General features: G+C 54.9%; 4 protein-coding genes across 4 annotated transcripts; 2 read left to right on the top strand and 2 right to left on the bottom strand.

Annotated features, from left to right (window-relative positions):
- Window positions 1-374: 374 nt before the first annotated feature.
- On the bottom strand, window positions 375-1,079 carry BBK36DRAFT_1098580 (hypothetical protein; the record flags this gene model as incomplete). The annotated part of the gene is made up of 2 exons (XM_024889121.1): window positions 375-700; window positions 776-1,079. Coding segments are annotated over 2 exons (630 nt in total), but the record flags the coding sequence as incomplete, so codon positions are not given.
- A 775-nt stretch (window positions 1,080-1,854) lies between these two features.
- On the top strand, window positions 1,855-5,271 carry BBK36DRAFT_1115631 (hypothetical protein; the record flags this gene model as incomplete). Its single annotated transcript, XM_024890147.1, has 5 exons — window positions 1,855-2,431; window positions 2,506-3,135; window positions 3,195-3,776; window positions 3,842-3,934; window positions 3,998-5,271. 5 exons carry the CDS (start codon window positions 1,855-1,857, stop codon window positions 5,269-5,271), a joined length of 3,156 nt encoding a protein of 1,051 aa, XP_024750761.1.
- A 791-nt stretch (window positions 5,272-6,062) lies between these two features.
- On the bottom strand, window positions 6,063-9,991 carry BBK36DRAFT_1196661 (Pkinase-domain-containing protein; the record flags this gene model as incomplete). The annotated part of the gene is made up of 5 exons (XM_024896949.1): window positions 9,927-9,991; window positions 9,678-9,861; window positions 8,929-9,579; window positions 6,437-8,808; window positions 6,063-6,343 (listed from the first exon to the last, which is right to left on the bottom strand). The coding sequence occupies exons 1-5, from the start codon at window positions 9,958-9,960 to the stop codon at window positions 6,063-6,065; spliced, it is 3,522 nt and encodes a 1,173-aa protein (XP_024750760.1). The 5' UTR covers window positions 9,961-9,991.
- Window positions 9,992-14,012: 4,021 nt separating this feature from the next.
- On the top strand, window positions 14,013-16,070 carry BBK36DRAFT_1116758 (RNI-like protein; the record flags this gene model as incomplete). Its single annotated transcript, XM_024890269.1, has 1 exon — window positions 14,013-16,070. The coding sequence occupies one exon, from the start codon at window positions 14,013-14,015 to the stop codon at window positions 16,068-16,070; it is 2,058 nt and encodes a 685-aa protein (XP_024750759.1).
- Window positions 16,071-17,151: the final 1,081 nt, after the last annotated feature.

Raw genomic sequence — 17,151 nt, 5'->3', positions numbered from 1 at the left:
CCAGATGCCACCTCCCTTCTCTCCTCCGTATGTGCGTAAAGATACCCTGCAAAGTCGCATGCCCTCATGCCTTAAAGGCCCTCGAAAAAGCCGCCGTCTCCATTCTCGTCACTCTCGTCATTGGCGGCCTCTTGCATTTCCCGCATTAGCCTTCTTCTCTCCCGCCTGTTGGTCGGCTGTTTCTCCTTGTCGCCAAATCTGGACGAAGGCGCATCCGGCCCCTTAGCCGGCCTCTGCTGTTGCTTCTGCTGCTCTCTAGGCTGTCGAGCGGTGCTATCGTTCTTGTGTCGTGACTCGGGTGCGCCTGAAGAAGGAGCTGCAGGTCGCGGCCTGATTGGCGGCTGTCTGTCGTCAACCTCCCCGGTATCGTCTGGCGATCTGCGGTCGCGTATCTTCTCCAACGCGGCTGGTCCCTCGGCCAATGCTTTTTCAATGACTTTCCACATGGGCGGCCTTTCCGCTTCCAGAGCTGCCTTTGCGGCCGCTTTCTTGCTTTCCTCGGTCTCTTCTTCGGCCGGCTTCTTGGCGGCGGCGGCGTAGAGGCCGACGTACGTCTCGATATGGGGGAAGTAGCGAGTGTATGCTTCGTCGACTTCGGCGATGTGGAGGTCGTGTCGTATCTTTTCAGCCTCGGCCGCGTCGCTCTCCTGCTCGAGCTTCCGCTTCAACTGATTCACCAGTCGCTCAGCCTTTTTCCGTTCTGGATGAGACGAGTCAGTTAGTAAAAGGCAAAAGACAGCAGAAGAAGCTCATATAGCCTGCAGCCTTGACGCACCAAAAAATCGGACATGGTGGTATTTTGAGATCATCGCGCTGCGCTTCCTCCTGTATGCCTTGTCCTCCAGGATCTGCTTCTGCGCCGCCAGCTCCCTCTCCAGCTCGATGCGCACGTTGGCCGGCATGTCCTGGTTCTTGCGCAGGCTTCTCTCAATCGCCCTGATGCGCTTCTTGGCTCCGGAGTCCTCCTGTGCCGGGCGTTTGCGGCCATTGTATGACTTGTGCCTTTTTCCAGCGGCTGCATGGCCGCGACTCGCGCCCTGCGACTCTTCGACCTCGTCGAATTGCCGTTTGGTGCCCATTGGAGAGTCGCTTTCGGCGTGGATGTATATTGCAGCAGTGGTGTCGAACGGCAGAGGGTAGGAAGCAACTGTGATTCCCGTTTGATCAACTGGCAGTAGACGGAGGACACGAGAAATGCCGCCTCTCGACTCGATAATCGCTGCTTGTTGTCGCGAACCAACTTTTTCCAACTTCAATTGTAGGCGCATTGAATTGAAGCGACTCTAGAAGGAACCATACTTTTTCTTATCTTATCGGGGCAGCGGCTCAACCGGGACTAGCGTCTCTGTGCCCGGCGAACTGCCCAATCATGGGCCGCCTATTGCTCTCTCCAGCTTTCCCCAGAGCTTCTGTTCGCAGCTGATTCAATTCAACTGCTGCGCTACAGCTGCATATGAAGCTCTCAACTGGTGAACCAAGTGACGCCTCGATACTGCGACCTCAGCGTCTTCTTCTAGCCCTTGAATGGGGTCCATGTTCTAAAAGCATCACTTTTCCGCCCCCGTCATCCCGGGATGCAACTCGGGACAAGCTACATCTGGAATTCGTCTCTTCGCCCTACATCACCAGGCCATGGCTTGAAGCCGAACCACGCCTGTGATATGAACCCGAATCAACCCGCGAGCTTGGAGCCATCTTCCACCAAACGAACTCAATAACCAAGTATCGTGGTGATTCCAACAACTTTTGAGGCAAAGACTTCTTTACTCGGATCCTCTGTCAGGGCTCGGCGGCAGAACACTGTGACGACATCAGAAGTTGGATGAGGCGTGCCTCGTGTTCGCGGCATCAAAGATGGATCGCCCAGAGCCAGGACTCGTCAAATGGTCCCCCAAGGCCTCCATCGACAGCTTTGTGCACATAAACCTGCAACATCGCGTTGTTCAGCTCTATGAGCCCACTGGCCACGCCCGCGCAGGGAGGTTCGACTATGCCAAAGTCAGCAGACACGATGACTTTCCCCCTCTGACGACGTACGATTGGTCCCCTGAGAATCCAAGCCTGCTGGCGGTTGGAACTGGGGCCGGCATTGTGAACCTCTTGAGGATCGATGACAGCTCTAATGCATACGTCGAGCTGGGCCTCAAGATGGCTCGGACGTGCCAGGCTGTCTCCTTCAACACAACTGGCCTGTTGGCGGTAGGGTTGGACCGTGTTCGGATGGATCAAAGTCTTCAGATATGGGACGTGCACCGCTTGTCGTCCGTGACACCTCTGGGAAAGGGGTTCCCTGAGAATTGGGGCAGTCTTTCGGAACCCAAGAGGGTTGAACCAAGCGTGTCAGTCTCTAGTATCAAGTTCTTCGAAGACAGTCCTCAAGTGCTGGTGGCCGGCATCAAGGGCCAAGGTGTCAGGATACACGATCTTCGTGGTAAGTCCAAGTCCATGTGTGGAAGTTTCAAGGGACGTTATCGCCTGGAAACCATGCTCATTCCTCGCATCAAGATCCAACTGGTGTCATCACTTTCCCCACCAAGTGCAACAACAACTTGGCAATCGACTACGCTGATCAAAACTATTTTGCATCTTCGGCACTCGACCACCCCGGCGTCATGATATGGGACCGTAGAGCAACCTCTCGCCCCGCAGCGTCTCACACGTACACCCAAGCGGTTGAAGAAGACGACCTGCCCTGGGGTGGAGCCTTACGCCTCGATACCGTCGTCGACACTGATTCCGATTCTTCTATGGCTGAGGAGAAGCACTCTCTCATTCGCTCTCTGCGTTATTGCCGTGACCATCGCGGTCTGCTGGCTGTCTTATCCCGCACCGGACAACTCAAGGTCCTGGAGACCAACAAAGAGCTTCCGTCATCTGACGCCGTGCCGCACGAGGGCCCTGAGCTTCTCAAGGTACAGCGATCCCACGAGATGGACGTTTCATACCGCGAAAACTCTAGAAAGAATGACAGAATCGTCTCCTTCGATTGGGTGACGCTCGGCTCGGCCGCCTTGCGACCTAGGCTCCTGGTACTGCGGGCAAACGGCGGGTTCGATATCTTGGAGCAGGCAAGTCGTACGGCCGATCATGTCTTTAAGCTCGTACCCTGGCAAGCCCCTCATCGCGGCCTCGAAGGTATGGTAGATTTTTCAGGAGCAGGCATTGTCCTTTTCATGTGCTAACGCCGCGATTAGAGAACACTCCATACCAGGATCTGATGCGGTTTGAAGCCACCCAGGCTCCAAAGATGCTGGCCCCCATCATCATAGAGAACAACTTATCTGATGTTCCCATTTTCGGGCCGGATAGGGTGAACGTTGAGGCCATCATTGAGAAGACTCTGGACCCAAAGACGCCAATTTCAATCTCTGTTGAACTTGCGAACCAGATATCTTCACCTTTGCCCGAGGCCTTTACAACGGCCCCGACAATTGCAGAAAAGCTCCGTAGCCTACGCAACTATGTACGAGAAGAGAGCAATGTTCCGGATTCGCCCGCAGAAGGCCGGCCCCACGCCAGCGATGTGAAGCGGCTGAATCATGGCAAACCTGGCTCGGCATTGATCAGCTCCAATGGCATTGGATCTTGTACAGAGATCCATGAAGCGCTCCTCGGCACTCTTGCGTCGGCATCTGGACTTCCCAGGGAAGCGCAAGTCGTGGTGGACCACGTCAAGCTCTTTCGTGCAAAGGAGAGATATCTGTTCGATGCTGTCACCAATAGGAACGTGATATCTGACGACCCCTGGAAGCGATTCGTCTGGGACTGGATTGGTGGTCAGTCTCACAGCATGCCCATGGCATTATGCGCCTTTCTTCTGTTTCGCTAACGATCTCTACAGATGCGGAACGAGCTGCAGACGATGGCGCGTTAATGCTATCTCACATGGATCTCAGTTACCTGGGAGTGCATGCTATATGGACGAATGATCTCGGTGAGCAGCAGCATTGACTCTTCTGAAGCTGTGGCATTCTAACAATCCTTCTCATCTGAAAAGGCCGGAATCCCACCTCTCGTCTGTCTCCAGGTGCCCACGTTCCCGACGCCTATGCATGGGAACGTTCCATCGGCGCATATTGTAAGAAGCACCAGTTGCCCAAATTTGACGGGGTTGCGACGAAGAAACCTCATCATCGCCAGCTGTGCCTTGAGATATGTGGCTGGGGCGATGACCAGAATCATGATCCCAGCGGCCTGGACCGGGAAGCCGACCCGGAATATCCAGCCGGCATCCACACAATGGCCGCTTCCCGCGCTCTCTTCAGGGGCGATACAAAGCTGGCCGTAGAGATCCTGAAGGAGGCCAGCCAGTCACATCCGGAGCTGCTCTTTGTGTCGTTGGCCCTGCAGCTCATCGGCCGCGAGGGCAGACAGCTTCCCAAGGAGAGGCTGGAAATCGACGAGGCCGTGGCGTCCAAGACGGATCCGTATCTTCGGGCGATATCATCCCTGATAGCCACGGGCGACTGGACCATCATCGCCAATCAGCCCTCCCTGCCCCTTGCCGATCGAGCGTACGTTGCGTTGCGCAACTTCTCGGACGAGCAGCTCACTGCGTGGCTCAACGAGCAGGTCTCGCGCGCCGTGGCAGAAGGAGACATCGAGGCCATCTGCCTGACGGGCATCACCGACACCATGGTGGACATCTTTGCCCGCTACGTCGAAAAGTTCAACGACTTCCAAACGGCGACGCTCGTCATGTCCATCTGCGCGCCGCGGTACATCGACGACATCCGCTGCCGCGCATGGCGCAACGCCTACAGGGCCTACCTGCAGCGCCACCGCTTCTTCTTCCAGCGCACCAAGTTCGAGGTCGAGTCGACGAAGCGCTCCAAGCGCGAGGGCGTCCCCGCGCTCAAGCCCTCGTCGCGCCAGATCGCCCTCCGCTGCGTCTACTGCGACGCCAGCACGTCCCTCGCCAACCACCACAAGGCGGCGGCGGCGCCCATGGTGCCCTCGTCCGCCATGGAGACGCGCAACCCCATGCTGGCGACGAGCATCAACGCCGGCGTCAGCTGTCCCAATTGCGGGAGGCACCTGCCGCGGTGCATCCTCTGCTACGAGGTCGTCGGCGTGCCGCGGTCGGACCGGCCCGAGGAGAGGGAGGAGACGCGCATGGCGAGCAGGTTCCCGACGTTTTGTCTCCGGTGCGAGCATGTCCTGCACTTGGACCACGCGAGGGAGTGGTTTGCGAGGCATGCCGAGTGTCCTGTGCCCGAGTGTCGGTGTCGTTGCAGTTTCAGGGCGAATCCGGAGCTGAACTATCATTAGGTAGGCAGGTGTTAGTAGGATCAGTTTGATGAGATGTATAGCGGGGCTACAACTTGGTTAAGGAGGTGTTGTATGTGAAGTCAATGGAAAGGCGCTTTTTGTTTTCGAATGATCATGTATGTATGGGTGTGTGTGTATATGTATATATAGATATATATATATATAGATATATATATATATATCATTGCTTTATCGCTTAACGCCAAGATCGCGCTCTTGTGTAAACCATTGAAGCCGACACGATCCCTCTCCCACACATGAAGCCCATAATAACAAGCCGAGAAAAAAGAAGAAAGAAGATAGAAATGAAAAAGCCCTCGAGCCCATGCTCCCCTTTGTTTCCCAACCAAAGTCCCGGTCAAAAGACGTGAGTCTCTTCGGCCTCTGTTGATTTTGTATTTGCATATGAATTTGTGCCCGTAGAAAATTGTGCCGTATGAATTTGTGTTCGTATAAATTTGTATCCGCATGAAACTTGTGTCCTCATGAAGCTTGTGTCATGAAGTGATTGTGTCGTCTGAATTTTATGTCGTGGTACCCATCCAGTGAGGACGGAACTTCTCCCGCAATATGCATCAACTCCCGTTATGTGCCACAACAATGCTTTTCCCCCTCCTCTTTTCTCCCGTGAGTATAAGTTGTATGTATCTCTTCATGGGTATCATCGCCAAAAGATATATAATGTGTGTTGTATCAAGACCTGTTCCAGGGTCTCTTATATGCCGCGCCAACCCCCATCCTCCAACCAAGAGAAAAACGTTGGGAAGTATGCAACCACTCCCATTCTACCTTTACTTCTGTTTGCCTATATGCTCCCTGCACCACGGGTGATCCAGCACCTGCTCAATAGTAAACCGCTTGGCAACGTCCCGGTTCAGCATGCAGCGGATCAAGTCGATGCTGTCCTCGCTGATGACAAACGGGATACGCAGGTCTCGGTCCATGATCTCATCGATACTGTAGAAAGGGTTCTCTTTGTAGACGATGGTGTAGAGAAGGATGCCGAGAGCCCAGACATCTTGCTCACGGCCACCATAAGGTTTCCCAGCCAGGACTTCTGGTGCAGCATAGTCTTATGGGAGCATTAGCACTTTGTTACAAGGGTATGGACAAGTTGGCAAAGGGGAGAGAACGGAGGAGGGAAATAGATAGAATAGAAACTCACCAATTGTGCCCACAAATACATCAAAGGGGCCGCTTCTGATGTATGCTGCACTTCCAAAGTCAATGAGCTTAATGTTTCCCGCGCCGTCGAGGATCACGTTCTCATCCTTGATGTCACGATGAACGACTTGGGCCCTCGTATGTAAGAAGTGGACGGCTTGCGCAACCTGAACAAAGATGCTCCGGCATTCGTCCTCGTCCATGTTTGCACGAAGCTCAATGTAGTCGAACAGATCCATGCCAGGGAGGCCGTGGGGAGCCATCTCGATATAGTAGTTGACGTCGTCTTCAAAGAAGCCTTCCATCTCCACAATATTGGGGTGTCGGAACTCGGGTTTGCGCAGATAGTTCAAGACATGGATCTCCAGGGGGACGGTTCCGAGCTTCCTGTCTCGAGTCCAAGTATCGACGAGAATACGACGCTTAGTCACATATTTCAACACCACTTTCTTGCCCGTCTTTTTATGCCGAGCAAGTTTCACCTGACCGTAAGCTCCTTGGCCCATATCTTCAAGGATGGTATAGTCGTCAATGGTGGTCTTGCGATCGGACGCATCGTCCTCGGCCTTGTCTGACTTCGGGGTCTCCTTGGGCGGCTCTGTTTTGGCAGTCCCCGTGAGCTTCGCAGCAGCATCGAGTGCGTCGAGCGCAACATCTTTAATCTGCTGGGGGATTGCGGAAGCCATCGCAACGATTGGTTGCTTGACGTCCTCGATCTTGGGCTCGTCGGAGTCTGAAGGTATCTCCATTGGAGTGTGGGCAGGAGTCTGGCCTGGTGAAGGTTGGTGAGGGGGGGTTATAGCCACAGGATCATCAGGAGATTCCATGTTCAGATGCAGACCAGACGTGTGTAGGTGTCGTGAATACGTAATCCACAGGGCAAAAACAAGCTCTGATTGGGAGACAGATGCTCGTCTGTCGCCTCCCTCAGCCGTGTCCGAGTCGCTTTCTTCGGCCATGTCGACGTGCTTTTCGCTCTCAACAACACGCATCTGGACGTCGATTTTCAGCTCGGAGCCGTCGCGATGTCTTGCGGGTATACCCTCTGGCTGCAAAAAGGCTGCGGCGGCGTTGGGACGCTGTTCTTTCAAGGCGAAGAATGCTGCTGCTCTGCGGAATCTGTGCTCTGGAACTACCATGCCGTCGAGCAGCTGAAGGCCGTCTTCCTCTGTGAGAGTAGCAAGGATCTTGTCAAAGTCGGGGATGAGGTTGTAGATGGGCATGCCATCGGGCTTCTCGTAGCCAAACAAGGCCCCGGAGAAGACAGAGTTTGAGCTTCGGATCTTGAGCGTTTCCGGCTCGACCACGACGATGCCAGCCATATGGGGGAACGTCGACACGCGTAGTTCAAGCTTTCCCCGGACCTGCTCGATGGCGCACGGGATGTTGGACTTGTGGGAATTGGGGCACGTGAAGTACCGCCTCCGACTGGTTTGGGCGAAGTCAATCTCGCCCTCATTGGGGTCGATTCCCTGGCGCGGAATTCGCGGGATGAGCTTCGCGACGTCGAAGCCCGGCTTTATCGACTTGAAGCCCCAGATTGGCTCAGTTGCTCCAGTAACAGACTGTACGATGCCCTCCTCGTCCAGAACAATGTGCGCCACATCTTCGTGAATTTCCTCAAGCACCCAAATCAGCCCCACGCGCTTCTCCTTCACCCAGAGGCTTGCTGATCCCGTGGCGCCGTTACGCTTTTGAATCGGAACCACGTCACCGCACAGCAAGACGCCGCGCGAGAGATTGTTGCGATGGTGTCCGCTGGTGCGTGTAGCCGGTGGGTTTGGATCTCCGCTGTGAACCGTCTGGGCGCGTCTCGGTGATGCCGCCTGAGATGGCGGAGTTCTCGAGTTGGGCTTGCTGAGGAGCTGAGCAGTGATGCCTCCCCTGCCGCCCAGCAACGCGGATGCAGCAGATGCAGCGGGAGTGGCTTTATGGTTCCCATCGCCGTCCTCTTCCAGATCCGCATCGCTCAACTGTAAAAGTCTCCGCTCAAGCCACGCCCGCCTCTCTTCTTGCACAACCTCCAGAATACCCATTTTCCGGACTTCAGCCTTTGTCACACCAAAAACCAGACATGCGAGATCGTTGGCCGCTAGGATTGTCCACGGTGGTTTCGCCTCGGTCGTGAAGATTGCCTGGGCGGCTGGCACCCATCTGTTTGTGTGTCCGTGTACTGCAGGGCCCATCGCGGCCGAGAAGCTCTTGTGTTGTGCGGCGGCCGGCTGGGTTGTCGATACCGGAGAGCCCAGCGGCTCTTCATACAGGGGTTCACCGGGGAGGAACGGTTGGGACATTGTATCCAACAGTTTATCTTGCAAGGCCATGCCCATAGTGTCTGTCATGGTCCGCTTCAGGTTCGTCGGCCTAGAGGCACTGGGAAGTGACGGTTTGGCAGTAGCTCCACCATCGTCAACGTGAGATTTACTGCCTTCTGACTTTAAGTCGGCAGTTGAAGATCTTCGCAGTTCAGCAGTCCCGGCGGGCACCGCGGACGTCTCGTTACGTCGAGCAAGCTCTTCCTGTAAAAAGGTATGCGTGTCATCAGGCGCCGTCGTCGATTCTGATATGGACGCTCTCGGACTAAACTCTTTCTCAAATACATTTTCAGCAGGCAGGCCGGCCGGGCCAGTCAGTGGCGGAACAACAATGGACGAAGGGTCAGGGTTTGGTAGGTTTCCAGCGCCTATGACTTGCGCCCGCGCGAGAAGTTCCAGCATGTGCTGCGCGTCGACATCGCCCGTAACTCTTGCTTGGGCGCTGGCGAGGCCGGCTTGGGTCGAGGTCATGGAGAGGCCCATGCGGTCCTTCATGAACTCGAGGGATCGCTTCAGGACATTCTGGCGGTTGTGCAAAAAGTCCTCCGACTGATGCGCAAAAGAAAAGGAGTGCAAAGATTCGGACGGAAATCGCGACAAGTCCTCAGAAAAGCTGGGGGAGTTGGGAGCTCCCGCAAAAGGTGGAGTGCTGTAGGTGCTGAGCATTGCGGTCATGGAGGTAGAGCGGGTAAGCGCAACGACGGAAGGGCTGCGAGAGGATGCATTTGAGCTGGGCAGAGTTGGCGCTCGGGAGGGAGGATGCTGCTGTCGTATGCGGCGCAGGCCAGAGAGGCCCAAGCCGTGCTCGTGGTCGGCGATCGGAGATGGTCTGATTTGAGCCTGCGGTCAGCAAACAAAACGCGAGCTTCTACTGCTGGGCAGATACGTGGAGCGGCAAGACGCAGCCGCCGCCGCCAAGAGACGAACCTGGTGATGGGGTCATGGTCCGCGATGCCGGCCGACGAGGCTTCAAAGGACATTCGGTATCGACTGCGATCGGCCGGGTCAGCTGATAGATGCAGGTTGCCCGTGCTGCGGTTCTTGGGCAACGAAAGCGCCGGCATGGGCCGGTCATGCCCTCTGTCGTCATCCCTCGTGCTGCTGTCGGTGCCTGAAAGTCGAACGGGCATCAGTCACGCTGCTCTGGGCGGATTGGCTTCAAGAGTCCAAACATACGGTTGTCTTGGGGGCCGCCATGTGTCTGAAGCATACTTGTAGACCTCAGTTTGCGCGCCTCTTTTCGGTGGAGTGTTGTACAACGCGGGCTGGGCCTCGGGCAAATGGGCGAGAGGGGAGGAGGAGAGGGCGAGAGGGCGAGAGCGTGAGGAGGCGTCCGATCAAGCCTGCCCTCACCAGCGATTGCTTCTTCGTTTGGCTTCGGCCAGGCTTCAACCAGGGTGCAAGATTCGTCGACAGGCCGACTTGACGGCACAAACAGGCTCTGGAGCGGGAGCAGTGCTGCGTCTCGGAGCAGCGCGGATGCTGTGGGAAAAGCAGAGGATATGAATCGAGTGCCGCGGACTGGATATGCGAATTCGGGCCAGGCGCTCAGATCGGGCTCGGCAGTGCTGGAGGACGAGATTTGCTACCACGAGGGAGAGAATTGAGGTCGGTTTGGACGATTTGGCAAATCTGCGGTTGGGCGACCCGGACGGTGGTCAATTTGGCGCGAGGGGTTACGACTGCAAGTACAGCGGCGCGAGAGGGGTGAAAGGCGCTGGAGGAGCCACTGCTGCCCACAAATCACGACCTACGAAATCCTTGTACAGTTGAGTACTATATCTGCCAGAGTCTTCGGCATGCCAATGACAGGGACGCAAAGTTCTGGTTCGGTGCATGAAGAGCCGAAAATACGCCCTATCGTGGGTGATTCAGAGCACAGGCACTATATTCTGGGCTGAGGTCGAGGTGCTCTGCCTGGCTATAAGCTCCGCGAGTCGTTGACGTTCATTTGTCATTTCTTTCCTCCTTCTATGGTCTGGTATTACGCAGAATTTGATATTAGGCGCATCGGCGGCGTAACGGCACGTCCTGCTGGAGACGACTAATAGACCGCTAGCAACGAATAGCTCCTCGTCTGCGTGGCAGCACAAACACACGTGTTGCTCATGCTCTTTGTTTTTCTTCTCTTCAGTCTTTTCGTCTTCAATCTCTCTTCGAGTAATATCTACATAGATAGCGAGTACGAAGTGCGAGGCATTTCAGCATTGCCTTCCCTATCCCCGAGGACGCCATGCAAAGCTTCATGTTCATGGTGGATGGCGCCACTTGAACCTTGCGTCCCAACTCAGATGCGGGTTATTCTGCAAGGAGCAACGCCAGTCGATGAAGATCGACTCGATGGAAGAGCTATGTACAGGTTGGTATCTGATTGGCCAGGTGGGCACCATCCGATCTCTCTCCAGCTACCGAAAGTACGTGTTCCGTACATGTAGGTACTACTAGGAAGCATCTGATTACCTCGCTCGACATGTGAGATTGTATACATTCATCCGGACCTCATGTCTGCTAGTTCGCCAACTAAGTTCGCTACGACCAAGTAATAACTTGGAAATCAGCCACAATTTTCTGTTTACAGATAAAGCCTGTGTAGGCGGTGCCTTGCAATCAGGTTATCGTTCACTCATTCGTAGATGGCGGTGCAATCGACCGAGAACATGAGGGAGTGAGATTCTATCGTCGGGAAAAGTACTCCGGGCTCCAGCACACGACAGGGCCGTTATGATCAGCTGCTACACAAGATCTTAGCACGCCGGCTCCTGTTACATCTCAAGCTCCTGATCAATGTGCTAAACAATTCATCCAAGGGCAGATGGGAGAGATGGCCCGAGACATGCCCTATGGTCAGCCGACGCGCACATCTGCCGAAAGCTGGAGGCGGCTTTGCACACATGGCCTATTCCCCGACATGTTTATCTTGAACATTGTGACTATTGTGGTGATCTTGAATCTGGGGTTGAGCTACCCCATCATATGGCATCATATTCCGACCGTCTTGATGTCCTGTTGATGACACGCAGACCACACAGTGATTGAAGTTTTGCTTCCAAATCAAGTTGTACATACAGGCATGCTGCAAGTACTCTGGAATCAGCCCAAGAGAGCCCAACGTCTCGATACTGCTACACTGAAGATACGCATTGATCCCCGACATAGCATTTATCGCTCATACATGCCACTCCATTTGTGCCCAATGCGTCCCCTCAAGAATCTTCACGGCCGATGCCGTATCGCCCGACTTACACGCGGGAGCCGTTGCCGTATTTCTCCCCAATCAGTATCTTTTGGGGTTATGGTATCGGGTACCGGCGGTTATGCGATATTCAGAACATTGAAGGCAGCATGCATGTACAGAGCAGAGTAGAGACCTCTCTGATTTGACAGGCAAGGTCGGCACGACGTCAGCCAAGCGACTGGGTGAGCGGCATAGATCTTATACGGAATCTTCATGCTTGGCTTTGCTTAGGAACGGTCACAAGTGGCTGTGAAACACTACAGTATGTACATCCAGCATGAAGCATCTGCAGCATAGCACAGCATCCAGACTTACAGGAGGAGGATCAGTAATTCCTTACCTATCAACGCAGAGATGATAGCCCCTACACGTAGTCCCTTTCGCCATGAATGCTAGCGTGTGCTAACGCTGTCCGAGTCGTCTCACGACCAATACTCAGGCACCATCTGGGACCCCTTTTGCCACCCGGCTCAACTCCATGAGCGATATACGAGGATGGCTGGAATAACACGAGGCATCTCCGAATGCAACGCGATCGTCACATGGCTGGCCCGGCCTTGCGAGTGCCACAAGATGCGCTTGCATGTCGGCACTGGCCGCAACATGGCCGGAGCGCATGTACCTTCATGTTGTGTCCGACCATCGCACCAGCATGAAGACGCAAATGAGGTACTACTGTCAAATCTGTGCTATATGAAGAACCTGAATACATGTAATAGACCGTTGTAGATACCAGACCTTATCCGCCCGATCTTGCCTCAATCGTGCAATTCTACAACTACAGTCCAGTGCAGGGGCTTCGTGCAGGCTAGGTGTGTTCCATAGCGCTCAACAGCGCTGCTGCACAGGGGGCCACAGGGGCCGGTAGCGCTGCAAATGCAGTGGGGTTGCGCTGCCGCAGGCAAGCAGGCAGGGTCTCCATGCAGCGCTAACAGCCCTTGAGCCGCTTGGAGCTAGCGCTGGCGTGGCCCGTATCTTATCGATATACCCCAGCTTGACGTTTGTTGGGCGCTAGACCGCGAACATTCAGTTGCTCAATCAATCAATGGCAGTGAACCTCGACCTTACCGAGAGACGTCCGCGAGTAATGCGCCGGCATTCTGTCACTTTCACTCGTCAGTCAAGCCATGACGGATTCCGGAACCAGCGCCCACGCCATCCCTCCCAAGCCACAGCCTGTGCCTCTGCCTCTGCCTGTGCCTCTGCAGCACTCTGGCGGTGCATTTCATTTATTTATGCTCGCGACCGAGGTGGGGGGACGCCGACCGGAGACCAGCCCTCGCCTGGGCTTGACCTGAGCCGTCTCTTCCCTGACGGGCGACGATGCGTCCAACACGCCACCGACCACATTAGGGGTTTCCGGAGGCTTTATCTTCTTCTTCTCTTCTTCTCCCCATCCTTTCCCTCCTTTTGCTCTCTTATCTCCTATCCTCGTTCCTGTGATCAAGAGCCCGCCGCTGCTCGGGTGGGCATGGGATGCCGATTTGCTGCTTGCTCTCTGGACTGTGAGCCCAGTGCGGTCACGCTGACCACCCCCGCGGCCGCTTTGGTCTGTGGTAGCCCGGCTGACCTCTGTTGCAACCTCCCGCGTGCCTCAACGACGGCATCGAGCAGACTTCTTGTGTGATAGCTGCTGCTTCGAGTCCACGAGCCCATTCTTCGCCTTCAGCCACCGAGTCAATTCATTGAACAAGCTCGATAGCCATCATATACGTCTTATCTTCAAAGGCCTGCTGGTAGAGGGATGCTTTGACAGGAGCCTCGACGGCCTTTTAAGCTCTCCTCCCAGGCGGACACAGGTCCCCCGCATCGCTGCCCTTCCTTCATCGCCAAACTCTAACAGCTTCAATACGAACATAGATCCGCCGAAAATCGACGGTTCTGTTTTCTCTTCCGGATATTACGGCTCGGACTTGTGTGTTAGGACGACGCCTTGGGTGGAGGACATACGCAAAAAAAAGGGGGAACAACCTATACTCTTCGTCCAAAGAAACCACGAGAAGCACTCGAATCTTGTCTAGTCAACCATGGCGGAAGTACTGGGCGTCGTGGCAGACGCTCCCGTGTCCGCTGATGAGGGCGGCACTGCTCCGCCTACACCACCTGACGTGCCCCTGAAGGGTAAGAACCGCCAGCGAATTCTCCGCGGCATCCAGCGCATCTCTTCATCGCCCTCCCTCACCGGACTGGGGCGATCCAGATCCGTCAGCAATCCCTACAGTCTCCGCTATGGTTCCATGTCCTGCGTCAGTCTGTCCACGGCTGGACCCTCACAAGGATCTCCGAGCGGCAGGTCTGCTACGCCCCAGCCATCTCCCCTGGCTATGACGAACGGTTCATACTTCGACTCTCAAGCTGGCAAAGGAGTGTTAGTGTTTGAAGAGGAAGAGGACGACGGTACCGACAAGTTGCCAGCCGTTCGAAAAGTCGCCCTTGGGCCTGCCAACAGCGCACCCGCCGTTTCATCCCTGCCGTCCGAGCTGAAAGGACGGGCCAAGGCTTCGGAAAAGAAGAACTTCTACTTTTGGGACGGCATCCCTCACGAGGTGCGGGTCCATATCTTTGCTTACTTGCGGCCCAAGGAGCTGGTGCGGATATCCAGAGTCAGCAAATCCTTCTACAGCTTCTGTTTTGACGGGCAGCTGTGGACATCAATCGATGCCTCCGAGTTTTACCAGGAAATCCCGGCTGCGTCACTGGCGCGCATCATCGCCGCTGCTGGCCCCTTTGTCAAGGACTTGAATCTGAGAGGATGCATTCAGGTGGAGCATTACAAGCGCACCGAAGTCATCGTAAAGTCGTGCAGAAATCTGATGAATGCGACCCTCGAGGGGTGTCGAAATTTTCAAAAGCACACGCTTCACAATCTCCTCAGAAGCAACGAGAAGCTGGTGAACCTGAACCTGACGGGACTCGCGGCGGTGACGAACACATCTTGCAAGATTATTGCAGAATCGTGCCCTCAGCTTGAGAGCTTCAATGTCTCATGGTGCCAGAAGGTCGAGGCTCGCGGGATCAAGACCATCATCGACGCTTGCACAAAGCTGAAGGACCTCCGTGCTGGCGAGGTGAAGGGGTTTGATTGCCTTGCTACTGCAGAATCAATCTTCAACACCAATCGGCTCGAGAGGCTTGTACTCAGCGGTTGTGTCGAGCTCAATGACGAGGCATTGAAGATCATGATGCAGGGGGTTGATCCCGAGATAGATATCCTCACAGGTCATCCCGTGGTTCCGCCTCGCCGGCTTCGGCACCTCGACCTGAGCCGCTGCATCAGACTGACCAGTGCAGGTGTGAAGGCGGTTGGCCATGTGGTCCCGGATCTGGAAGGACTGCAGCTCTCGGGATGCAAGTCATTGACCGACGCAGCGCTTGAGCCAATTCTTGCCTCAACACCGAGGCTAGCCCTCCTCGAATTGGAAGACCTCGACGAGATCACCAACTCGCTGCTGTCTGAGCATCTCGCCAAGGCGCCATGTGCCGGCAACTTGGAGCACCTCTCATTGAGCTATTGCGAGAACATTGGAGACCTGGGGATGCTCCCTGTCATGCAGAAGTGCATACGGCTGAAGAGTGCCGAGCTAGACAATACCAAAATCAGCGACCTGGTCCTTGCAGAAGCTGCCTCGATGGTCATCAAGCGTTCCAAACCGGCTTCCGCGAGCGAGGTGCGTCCCAAAGTAACGCTACGGCTAGCAGTATACGACTGCCAAAACGTCACATGGACAGGCATCCGAGAAGTCTTGTTTAGGAATGCTCAGATCAGACCAGCCGCAAATCAGCCCGGCGGCATTACTTACCCGACCGAGAACATCGGCTTGAAATGCTTCTACGGCTTCCAGATGACTGTCGACGAGCATCAGAAGAGAGTTCTCCGGGGCGACTTCGCGGCCGCTGGTCGGCTGGAGAGAAAGTGGGCAGACTACATGCAGGCAAACGAGGAAGCTGGCGTTGGAGGAGTCGGCTACCGAAGGCGCCGGCGCCGAGCAAGGCATGCACAAGCTCTCCATGCGGACGAGGAGGATGGCGGCGGGATTGTCGGCCGCCGCAGGGCGAGGACACTTGGATCCTGCTCTGTGATGTGATGTCCCAGCGATGCTTATCACGAGAACATGCCATCATCTCATGGATGGGCCTATGGTTTTGGACATTCTATCCATCTGCTCGCTGGGAGACAGGATCGTTTATCGATCTTGTCTATTCTATCTCCTTACTTCCTTTCCTTTCTTTTCCATTATTGGTTTCTTTGTTTGGGTTGCTTTACTTGCATTTTCAGAAAGCCACACGGCACTGGTGTTGATGCTTCCGGGGGTAGAACAATACAGGAGATTACGGAGCGGGCGATGGGCATTCATTTTGGGCTATCCCTTTTCTTGGCATCTTACACCTCTTATCACTTTCCGTCTGGGCAGAACACCCAACTTGCCGGCAGCGGGTAGACATTGGGCATGACATGATGTTCGCTGGCCTTGGGCAGGTCCCCCCCTTACTTCGGGCCTATGACCATGGAACAGGTTTTGCTCGGGACACATTATCTCTTGTTCTTTCAAGCACAGGGCGCGATCTAGAACTTGCCAGCAAACCGTCTACGACTGTCCTGCAAGCTCCGTTTTTTTTTATAGTCTGATGCAGATAGATTGATTCTCTCATGTAAGAAATCATGGTCATTTGATGCCTTTTTTTGCCATGTGTCAGTCCGTCTCTGGATGTGTATGTGCGGGACTGGCGGTCAGCTGCGACTTACACAGAGAGACAGTTAGGACAACGGATACGGTACCTATTACTGTGCTCTTATGTCTTCTCCATGTGCGAAGACTTGATGCAGGGGAGAGGAAACTTCGTATTTGCGAAGGCTGGAATATGCAAGGACGGGCAGCTTTTGGTGTGGCGGATTGGGGTTCAGGCATGAGGAGGAGATGCTGCGTCTCTAGGTGAAGGAAGATATGGTCCGTTAGGTACCGATTTGATGTCTCAATGGGCACAAAAGCCAACGTCTTCTCGAAGACGCATGAGTTGTTTCTATTCTAAGTATCTGGAAGCCATCAGTGCTCTGCTAGCACACTCCTCAGCACACTCCTCCCCCTCCCCCCTTTCCGGCAGAGTATAGCGTGGGTGAGAGACTCTATGCAGAACTTACCACGTAGCATGAATTCGCTACCAAAGTGC

This window comes from Trichoderma citrinoviride (genome assembly GCF_003025115.1).
Source record: "Trichoderma citrinoviride strain TUCIM 6016 unplaced genomic scaffold BBK36scaffold_5, whole genome shotgun sequence".
NCBI classification, from domain to species: Eukaryota; Fungi; Ascomycota; class Sordariomycetes; order Hypocreales; family Hypocreaceae; genus Trichoderma; species Trichoderma citrinoviride.
This window is presented reverse-complemented; position numbering and strand designations above follow the sequence as displayed.